The 11,372-nt window shown below is 37.0% G+C and overlaps 1 protein-coding gene across 1 annotated transcript in view; it reads right to left on the bottom strand.

Annotated features, from left to right (window-relative positions):
* The window catches only part of hspa4l (heat shock protein 4 like), a 22,002-nt gene extending 10,710 nt beyond the window's left edge, over positions 1–11,292 (bottom strand). Inside the window, exons 1-11 of the mRNA XM_079852458.1 lie at positions 10,956–11,292; positions 8,569–8,626; positions 8,313–8,453; positions 7,160–7,282; positions 6,971–7,070; positions 4,176–4,309; positions 3,835–4,079; positions 3,448–3,524; positions 3,198–3,349; positions 2,405–2,511; positions 1,784–1,917 (exon numbers count right to left, since the gene is read on the bottom strand). Of these exons, the coding sequence (XP_079708584.1) occupies positions 1,784–1,917; positions 2,405–2,511; positions 3,198–3,349; positions 3,448–3,524; positions 3,835–4,079; positions 4,176–4,309; positions 6,971–7,070; positions 7,160–7,282; positions 8,313–8,453; positions 8,569–8,626; positions 10,956–11,062 (1,378 nt within the window). The 5' untranslated portion in view covers positions 11,063–11,292. The remainder of the gene's footprint in view (positions 1–1,783; positions 1,918–2,404; positions 2,512–3,197; positions 3,350–3,447; positions 3,525–3,834; positions 4,080–4,175; positions 4,310–6,970; positions 7,071–7,159; positions 7,283–8,312; positions 8,454–8,568; positions 8,627–10,955) is intronic.
* Positions 11,293–11,372: the final 80 nt, after the last annotated feature.

The raw sequence follows: 11,372 nt of genomic DNA, 5'->3' as shown, positions 1-11,372 counted from the left end.
CCGGAGTTGCGTTCAGTGCATGCATTCTCTCAAAATAAAACAAAGTGCAGATACGATGCAAGTCAGAGAATTATTTTGCAGCATCGAGAGCTTTGGTGATTATAACGGTTGTTTTTGCAAGAGTGCAAAACTCTTGCTAGACTGACGTCATGTACAGCTTCAGTGAAAGGGAACGTTATAAATTCTTTGCTCACTTTCTGTAAATAATTTATTCCTAGTTTGAATAACTAAAATAACCAATAACACTTTACAATAAGGTCTCATTTGTTAACATTAGTTTATGCATTAACTGTCATTGTTTGATGTGTTTTGGTTTCGTTTTCAAGTTCGCTTCCTGTTTCTTCGTTCCTATGTTCCCGTTTATTATCAGTTTCCTTGTTTTTTTCCATTATCATTAATTAGCACACACCTGTCAGTACTTTAGCTTGTTATCCTGTGTATGCATGCCATCTGTTTCAGTTGCTCTTTGTCTGGTGTTATTTGTGTATCATGCACACTGCTGCTAATTAAAGTTTCTATTTTGAACTACAGCTTCGCTCATCTTCCTCTTCTTTGACTATCCGTGACACTAACAGTGAACAATGTATTTTTAAAGCATTTATTAGCCTTTGTTAATGTTAGTTAATGAAAATATTTATTTTCATGTTAGCTCACAGTGCATTAACTAATGTTAACAGATACAACTTTTAAATAAATGTATTAGTAAATGTTGAGATTAACATTAGCTATGATTAATAAATGCTGTAGAAAGGTTGTTCATTGTTAGCTATGTTAAGTAATGTAGTTAATTAATGACCCATGTGAAATCATGATTTTCTAATGTGTAAAAAGCAATAAACTAATTTAAAAAATAGTTCTTGTTTTGTCTGTGTAGACAAAATATTACATGGCATTTCCCCAAACACAAAATATTTATATCTATTCTATTAATTGCACTATTAATAATTTTTACAATATCAAGATCAATAATCAACAATAACCAAGTTTTATATGCAGCCCTACCAAGTCATTTTTATTTTATTTTATAATTTATATACTTCATGTAGGCTATTTACATCATGCAATTGTTGTGTATACCTCTATGCCACCTTTGAGCAGCATTCAAATTTTCAAGTTTTCTTCACGTTTTACAGTATTATCACGGTATTGAATCATAAGTATTGTCTTCCTAACATGTGTAATACTTTTTTCTAATAACAAATTTTTTTAAATACAATAAAATGCCAAACAAATACAAAAACAATACATATATCGTATTAGCGTACGTCAGTACATGGAAATCAATCCCAGCGCGCAAATAAAAGTTATTTTCTGACCCAGCCATTTGGAAAGTGCATTAGGGCCCACACACACTCAACAGACATACACTCAGCACTGAGAGAGTTCACAGTGCATATGATGTGATGGGAGTTAGAGCTTAAGGGACGTCATGTCTCAGTCCTAATTACCTGGCATGTAGCTGTATTTTGACACATCTGTGACCCTAACCCACTTCAGTTAATGTGTTGAAGATATAACAGGTGCTCGGACACAATGAATCAAAATGCTGAGGGCAATCTTAATCAAATGAGGACATGAACGACTATTTAAGGGTCCCCTGGGCTTCACACCAGAGTAATTGGTCTCATTTTGGTCGTAAATTAGGCTAGAGAAATCTGACTCAAAGTGAATCATTTCATACTGATTGCTATAGATGTTTAAGTAAAGTCTGGTTTAAGAATTCCATTACAGAAAGTAATCAGCATGACACTGAGGATGCCACACAACACACAGTAATACACACCTATTCTGCTATCTGGATAGGGCAGCTCATGTGGAGAACTATAGAATGCTTCCAGGTCAAACGGTTCCTTCTTGTGAAAGGTGATGACCTTGGAGAAAGGTGCTGCATGGTTTTTATTGTACACCTCACATTCCCTGAAGATGGAAAAACAACAGTTAGAAAACAGGTCGTCGTCGCTATTGCATGATGTTGCTGCTACAATGATTTAGAGCACATTACTGTGCATTTGCTAGGATGATAAGGATGGTTAGCTTGTGTTCGTTGGTGTGTATTACATTCTCATGCCTAGATGGCTTGGGTCCCTTCTGCCATGTAGGTCTTTTTTATGGCCCACCAGGTGCAAATGAAAGTGTGATTGCCAAGAAATGTAATATCACGCCTCTCCCCAATAAGCCGCATGATTTGAGGTATTATTCACTGGAACCAGTTATATGTTGATGTTTAATTCTTGGGGCTGGTGGTTTGTTCATATGAGCAAAAGTGATATGAGCAATATGAGCAATAGTGATGCTTGCCTTAGTGAGCATTACAAATAAATAATGACATGTAAAACAGAATAACTAGGACACAATGTGCTTAATTCAGATACGTGCACTTGATTCAAACAGAGAAGGCTCGTACCCAACACTTTCATCTGTCTGAGACTTCCAGCGAAGAGTAATCGGGAAGGGAACTGCGTCTGTAATGGAGAACTCTCGGACTTTGAAGGCTGGGGACAGGATTGCACACTTACCACACACACACACACACACAGAAAATAAATATTTATGTATATACAAGCAAATGCAGTTACATAAGCTGTCTAAATAGGGTATTAGTGTAAGGAATCAGAGACAGCGTTGCATGGTAATCCATGCATGCATCACACAGATTTCATCTGGTTTCTACACCTCTCCCACAGAATCCACAGACTCCCCAGGGAACTGGCACAAGTATTGTTCAACTGCTCTGTATCACAGCCTCACACTGCTCACACATTTTCTGTGTCTGTGCTGACATGCCTGTTATCAAGGCCATTTTAAGTGCTATCGACAGATCTGGGTAACACTTTATTTTGATGGTCCCTTTCTGTTGATTTTAAGTAACTTTGCAACTACATATCAACTAACTCTCATTAGAGTATTAGTAGAGTGTCTGTTAAATATCTGCCAACTCTTTATTGTGATGCTCCCCAACAGATATTCCACTGACTATAAGTTACTTTGCAACTACATAACTACATTTGCAACTTATTCTAACCCTAACCCTACCAGTCTACTAATACTCTAATGAGAGTCAGTAGACATGTAGGTGCAACACACTTATAGTCAACAGAATGTGTTAAAAGGACACCCAGATTTCAGATCATCACCTGATTTTTTAACCTTTTATGGGTTTAAGAATCATGGCACACAACAGAGAGGTGTTTTTTTACCTGTAATGCACATCCGCGAGCTACAGCCTCGTCTGCGTTCAGTGTGGTGCTGATGTCTTTACAGAAGAACTTTGAGATTCTCTCCTTTATGGCTGGGGTTCTGGTAGCTCCTCCCACCACCTCAATGGCATAGATCTCGTCTCTGCTGAGCTCTGTACCATAACAAATACATACATATTAGGAATGGACTTAAATTTCACATCTGTGGTGATTGATTCTTTGGTGAACTGGGTCGTCTGCTGCTGCTTACTTGATTGTTCCATGACTGATTTCAACGGCGCCTCCACTCTCATCAAGAGCTGAGTGCACATCTCTTCAAACTGAGCCCTGTGTCCAATCACAATAACATGTTTTTGCTCAAACCATCAATCCAACTCCAAAAGAACAATTACCATTTTGCATTAAGCCTGAGATGCTTCATTTGCATATATTTCATTTAACAACACTTTGCATCTACTTGCAACAGTCAATAACAACTGCAGCAAAAGTGTTTTGCAATGCAATATGAAAGTACATTGTTCCAAACAAATACATTCTTTTGATGTAAATACATAGTAGTTAAAGAAACCTAATATAAAGTGGGACCATAATAATAATAAATGATGATATATTTAGTGTACATGTGAACAGGAATTACCTGTTCATTTTCCCATGGACATCGATGTCATTCATGAAGCACTCAATGTTGAGAGGGAGATCGGAAGAGTTAGCACTCATGAGTTTCTTCAGTTTCTCACACTCCTGGTTGAGCCTCAGAAGGGCTCTTGGGTTGTCTTTAACATTTAGTTTGAATCGGTTTTTGAAGTCTTCACAGAAATACTCCACCAGTATTTCATCAAAGTTGCGTCCGCCCAAATATGGGTCAAATGCTGTAGCCAACACCTGAAACAAAAAAGGGTTTGATAATATCTTTGAGGCTTTGTGAAGGATTAAACATAATATTTTGAAGTAAACATAAATGATATGAATAACATAGACCTTCAATTTCCCCTTGTTAAAGGAAGTGATGGAGACTTGATAAGATGAGTGCCCAATGTCAACAAACACAACATTACGGGGTTTCTCCTCTGGGTTTGGCAAGTCCTGTTTATAGATGCCGTAAGCCAAGGCCACTGCAACAAGAATCAAATGACAATTTGTGAAAAGGTCTTGTGGACTGTAAAACTAGACAGAGGTGAGAATAATTCTTCTAAATGTGGTTCATCCAAACATCCAATTAACATTATAACCAACTAATCTGTCTAATATATTACACAATTATCTATTTTACCATTAATATACATGGAATCCAAATTAATAATTTCACACATAATAGTGTTTTTATGATGTTTTTCTGGCCATTTTTAAGCAAAGATACAGTAAGTAGTATACTGTGCGTCCATCCAAATGTCATACAGACACAAGATATGTAGCTTAAGCCAAGAAATATTTCATTATGATCGGTCAATTGTAGCATTCTGTGGGCATTCAGTATATTGTGGTATAATGAGGTTTAAACTGTATAATGGATGTACTACTAAGCTGTCCCAGTTTCATGCGTCTCTCCTATCATTTATTTGGTAAAGAGCAGTGTATAAAGTGGGATATTATGTCATTTAGATATCACGGCCACAAATTAAGAATCTGCTATCACAACTTACTAATTCTTCCTTATGTACTATATTTATGTACTATACCGGTAGCACGTTATTTTACAGTCCTGTTCCCCATGTACATACTATGTACTTATTAAAGTAATTGCAATAACTGGGTATTAACTAGACACTAACTCTAAACCTCCCCTAAACCTAACCATAACCAATGTAGTTACCTTATATTACCAGTACTTTCTTAGGTAAGTACATGTAAGTGCACCTATTGTAAAATAAAGTGCAACCACTATACCTTATGTAATTATGTACTATAGACATGATTTAAAGGTGCAGTAAGCGAATTTCTGAGAAACACTGTAGATTTCTGAAATCAACTCAAACAAACAAACCCCTGCCTTCATTCCTCCGTCCCAAAACGCACAAACACACAATGCAAGAGGGGATGTCTCTTTATCATAGCTGAAGAACAAAACATTTACATACAGTACATAAGAGTAAATACAAGCTAGAGTTAATATTCAGCAGCTCCAGACAAACAATGACACTTAAAACTGTGCTGTTACTGGAGCTAACATTACAACAACAGTATATCTTGGTTCTGTGAAACAGCAAAATCAATGTTACTCACATATGGAGCAGAAACAACACAAGCTCACGTCCGTTTTCAGCTCTTCCCACTTAGGTCTCTCCAGCGCTGGAAAGCTTTTCTAATATTAGCGCGGGTCCTAAAGCTCTTGCCTGATCATATCCCTTCTTTTCCAGTGAAATTCCTCTGAGCTTTTCTCTTTTGTAATGTCTCTCAGCCATCTCTCTTTCTACAGTCTTTCTTCAAATCTCACTGTCATGAGAGGACACACCCCCTACTTCTGATTGGCTACAAGTGTGTTGTACTGCTCGGTCCGATCCACTTTCAACAGCTTTTCTCAGAAATCGCTTACTGCACCTTTAACTAAATTGACATGACGTAACAAATTAGTGCAATGTGGCCACAATTTGACTACAACAAGGGAAAGAATTAGTATAACGTAGTCACAATTTAACTAAATTAAAATGAGGGAAACAAAAGTAACCACGGTTTATCTAAATTAAAACAAGGGAATTAATTAGTATAACACTGCCATGATATAACTAATATAAGGGAACAAGTTAGTACAACGGGGCCACAATTTAACTAAAATATGTAACGAATTAGAACAAATTATAACAACTTGGATTCTTAATTTGTAATTTTGTGATAATAACCTGCTGACTGTACATTATGCCTTGCTTACTTAATTGTCATTGTTGTCTGAGTTACAATTTATGTTGGCAAATCTAATGTTCTTGACTTATTTTGTTTGTGGATAAAACCTTGCTAAGAAGGAGAACTTCTCCACAGTCAATCAAACCACTTGTGCATCACACAAACAACTGTTTAGTTGCCCAACAGGAGCAGTGGCCAGCATCATTATTCCTGCAAACAGTTACTCTGTCCAAGATGCTGAAAATAAATGACTAAGGAAACATCATTACACAAGGGAAGGAAACAGTAATCACTTGTTTCATGAATCATGTACTTGTCAATCATCCCACATTAAATATGCTTCCGCAACACCCTCACACATTCAGCTAGAGTAGGGGATCTGCAACCTTAGGAGGGTTTAATAATTGTCGTGAGAGTAATAGTGAGGAAGAGAGAAAAATATGTATTCATATTAAAGGTGCCTTTAATTAGTCCTTTAGAAATGCTAAGTCCCTCAAGTATGTACAGTATGCCAATCTACCCTTACAGTAAATCTACATAATAGTCATGCAGCCTCTTTTAGGGTGTTCACATTTGTCATTCGGTTCCCTTGGTTCTTTTGGTCCGGTCCAAAAGAGAAAATAATAAATGTAGCCCTGGTTCGCTTAGAAGTCACACAGAAATCACACAATCACTTTTTAACTCACAAGGAGTTTAGAAAATGTTTCTGTACACTGGTAACGTGCAATTGTTTCCTTTAAGTGCTATCTGTACCTTTTTTAATGCATTAAAAATATGTTTTGTTGGTATAAATCAATGTGTTTAGGTTGACTTAAATAATATTTTTGACTTGAATAAAACAATTTAGATGTTACCATTGTTAGGTTACTATTTTATTTTTCAGTGCAGTTAGTTAGATAACCAACATAAAAAAAATGTTTTAGCTTAATTTTACAGACCTGCTGTTGTGTCATTGATCAGCCTCAAGCAGTTCAGCCCAGCAATCTGAGTTGCGTCCATCAGGGATCTCCTTTCTACATCCGTGAAGAAGCTGGGGACCTGGAGAGAACCCAAACATGTCAAAGAGATGACAAGCATGACAAATCACTACGGAAATGTGCTAGGTTCAATTATTCAGAAGCACTCACAGATATCACACAGTCCACCACAGGCTTCTTCAAGGCATGCTCAGAAGTTTCCTTCAGCTTGGTGAGCAACATGGATGTCATCTGCTCAATGGTAAACACCTTGTCCTCATTCAGATAACGTACCTGTGACATGGGCAAATGCATGGAATCTCTAGCATATTTAACATACTAGAAGTTGCTTTTTAAAGAGGCTATATGTAAGAATTTCTATGAATTAATTGGGGGTTTTTTTATTGCCAATGTTTTAACAGCTTGTAACAAATCATACAAACGAGACCTTCCCCAACTTACTAAGTTATCTATGAAAGCCTGTAGTGTAGAGTGATATTTATGTGAAGGACTCGGGTCGTGTTTGCCGGGAAAAGCAAAAGAATGTGACGTTTACACACTCTCCCCGAGAGCCTCTCTGCCGTTCATTGACACATGAAATGAGTGCTTATACAATGTTCAGGAAAATACCAAAAGAGCCATTCTGTACTGTAATGTCAATGTATCATGCAAAGAAAAGGGTTTAATTCAGTTCTATAGTTTCACATCTATATAGTCTATAGTCTCAAACATACTTTATAATGAAACTATCATAACAGTGTAATTTTAATTCTCTCATCTGTCGACATGATGCCAGTGAATCGCAGAGCTGGTGCAAACATATCCACATCTCTATGATCAGATGCTTTCTTAACTGCTGTTTTCTCTGAGCTGTCATTTTTGTTGTGTTTATTTTGTTATAGAGGAAAGCGCACAGCACATATTTACATATTCATCTAAACGTCACTCTCAGCAGCATGGCTGGCGTCGAGATGTTTGTTAAAAGTATATCGCTGCAAAGCTATTTCCAACTAAACGAAAAAGAACTTCGCCGTGAGTACATCTGGGATTGATTCACATTCAGTCTTGTACGTAACATGTGCATTTCACTTTATGGCTTTATCGCTAATAACAAGGGTTTCTGAATTCTAGATATAGCCCCTTTTAGAACATTGTTTTCTTAAAAAAAATTATAATCTAAAATCAAAAAAATACACACAACAACTCCAGTTTTGTCAATTAATTTTTTGCTTTAGTCCAAAATAGCCTAGATTTTTGGGACGGTGGTCTACAATACCAAAATAAAGTGTTTCAGAGTGATGGCAGAACAGTTACAGTATTTTACCTTTATTCCAGCGTTGCCATTGTCCAGTTTGTGAAGGCTGTAAGGCAACTTCGATTTTTCCCCTTGAACAAATGGGTCATCGAACGCTCGACCGTGAAACTTCTTAAAGCCATGAACCGTGTTCTTAAAGTTAGTTATGATCTGCAGAGGGCATGTTTATTGGTTAATAGCACACTTAATCTGAGTACTTCTACAATTAGCAAATATTTCAAAGGTTCAATAAAGTAGAAAGCATGAAATGACCAGCATTCCGTACCTGACTTTTAGCAGCATTTCCAATGGTCCGGTTTTTAGGGGCCAGAGAAATGCATGCTCTGTTGGGAAAGATGACACGTTCATAAATGTATCATGCATTTTGGTAACACCCTCCATATTTTATTTCCAAACTGATGCATTATAGAACCTGGATGAGTAGGGTGTGGATCAGCACCTTGGACAGCGACTTAACTAGTGTTTATCACAAGCCTTTTCTGAGTCTAGACTACATTATGATGTGGAATAAGCTTTTGAGGTTTGAAAAGGCATGCCAAGGTATATCAAGACTGCTAGCAGCTGGAGGTCCTCAAAATATTTGACTTCTGCATTTCATAGCAATTAGATTTTATGATAGTGAAACTTATTAGTGGAATTAAACGAGCTACAAACTGAAGGAAAAAAAACAAACACTGTGTATAAACGAGTTATGTTAATTAGATTCATAATCTGGTCAACATGTTCAAAACTATGTTTGGGTTTAAGTCAACAAATTTGGGTGCAACCTGCTTTCTTTTTTTTTTTCTTTTTTCTTTACATGCTATCAATCAATACAATAATGTGTGAAATGTTAATTCACTTAAAGAATGAATGAAATGACACTATACAGGATGTGTGACAAAATAATCACACATGTATAAAGGTCAGTAGGCAGTTTTTTATAACTACTAATATGACCTATGTAATATGAGGGAAATTTTCTAAAAATCCCTTGTGTCTTTACAAAACTGTATGACTTTCGTTTTTCTGTGGAACATAAAATATATTTTAAGAAATATTTTTGTCCATACAATGGAAGTCAATGGTTATCAAAACCATTTGGTTACCGACATTCAGTATTCCTTTGAATAAAAGGCAGGTTTAAAATGACATGAGGGTGAGTAAATTATGACATGTAAATACAAACTATCCCTTTAAGAATGAAAATTACATTGATGCTGCCTGATTTTTGTTGCTGTAAATCTCTGATATTGTACAGGACAGCACAGCTGTAAAACGTCATACATTTTCTGTCAGGGCATAGTAGCAATGTTTCTTTATAATATTTCCGTTTTCATAACTTCAGTAGATATTAACCTACATGAGATATTGAGTTATGGTGTAAAGGCAGATGGTTTTTGAGATCATATTACGGCATAATAGCTTTAAAATCAAATTAAATCTGCAAATGTGTAATGAACATCCTAATCATCTCCGATTAATTTCAGTGCAAAAAAAAAAAACTGATTGGCATGTACAGTTGTGGCATGTGTTATTATGTCAGGGTGGCACAACTGCAAACAAGGCTATTTTATTATGAATTGACAAAGTAATAACAGTAAAGATGATAATGCTTCATCCAGAGGAGCCCAACTGATCCTTGTGGCAGAGTGAAAAGGATAGTAAATCTCTCTCAAATACTGGTGAAAAAAAAATGCTAATTTCAAGTATGGGTAGGTTGGTACACTTTCCATGTCAGGTGGTACAACTGCAGTATATACATAAACTATATTATACCGCCTGACGACAATAGCCAAAAAAAAATATTTTAACACTTTGAAATGTCATTTAACAACTAAAACTTAAAACACATTGTTCATGCCTGAAAAAGATGCATTACATCAGTTTTGAAAATACTTTATTCATCAATGACCCATAAAAAGAACCTACAGAGAACGTTTCTAGAACGTTCTTATTTGGTTCCAAAAAAATAACCAAATGGGAACCATATAGGAACGTTAGGGGAACGTTCTGTGTTTGAGTAAGCACTGCAGTGACCTCCTACTTTGACTGATTTCCTTCATTTGTCCAAAAGCCCGTGTATGAAAATACAACAAAATATTGAGTTTTAATTTAGATTGTACAGTATGTGCTGCCGCACCCAAACGAGTGTCGACAGACAGGACAGCCTACACGGCCTCGGTCACAGTCTCGTGGATTCACCCCATGCAGGGTGAGGTGTCAGATTATACCGTTCCCGTGAGGTGCTCGTGCACGACATGCAGGTAGAATTCGTGTGTGAAAAGCCACAAAACCGCTACTCTAATCAATTTCACTAGCGACTGAATGTGTGTATGGCATGTGGGAATTGCACGCCGTGCGTGTCTTATTCACAATATGAAATAACGACAATAAGCCTTGTGATAATAAGCTAACTGGATAAATAAAAGCACAAAACAGCATACTTTAGCACTGCTTTCAGGCATAATTAAGGGCGTAGCAATCATTGATAAGACTCATACGGAGGTCAAACTGATCTTTTCGTGCAAAATGGAGGTTTAGCATCCTTCGGACAAAACTGACAGTCGCAGGAGCAACATACACTGGATCGGGAACATTGCCAGCTAGACAACAGCAAACGTTGCGTAACAACACAGCATCATTTTACAGAGATGGCAATGCTATACTTACGGAGTGCATCTGTCACTGTATTCATTTGCAATGGTTTCAATACCGCCGCTCCTGGCAACAGCGATGTAACAGTTCTGGAAACCCACATCAATTCCCACCACAGACATGTTCAGTCCTTATTTCTTTATTCTCAACACCTCCGGTCCAGTTTTAACAGTGCAGCTGGGTGAGAACACAACACCCCTATTCTACAGTATGTGTCTGAGTGCGCTAGAAGAATTATACGCTATTATGTAAGTCAGGCTTTTTATAGATAATTCTTTCTCTCTAATCCTATAGCAGAGAACGCTTCTACTGCATTCTTGCAGCCTCCACTAATATTGTCAACCGGCAATATGGGTAAACCTGCGCATTTGTCAAGAGCCTGGAATTCAGTTAAGCCCCGCCCACCCGCGGTTCTGATTGGCTACTGGACTC

Source organism: Squalius cephalus (genome assembly GCF_949319135.1).
Source record: "Squalius cephalus genome assembly, chromosome: 20".
Lineage (NCBI taxonomy): Eukaryota > Metazoa > Chordata > Actinopteri > Cypriniformes > Leuciscidae > Squalius > Squalius cephalus.
The sequence above is the reverse complement of the archived record's forward strand: the minus strand, read 5'-3'. Positions and strand labels throughout refer to the sequence as shown.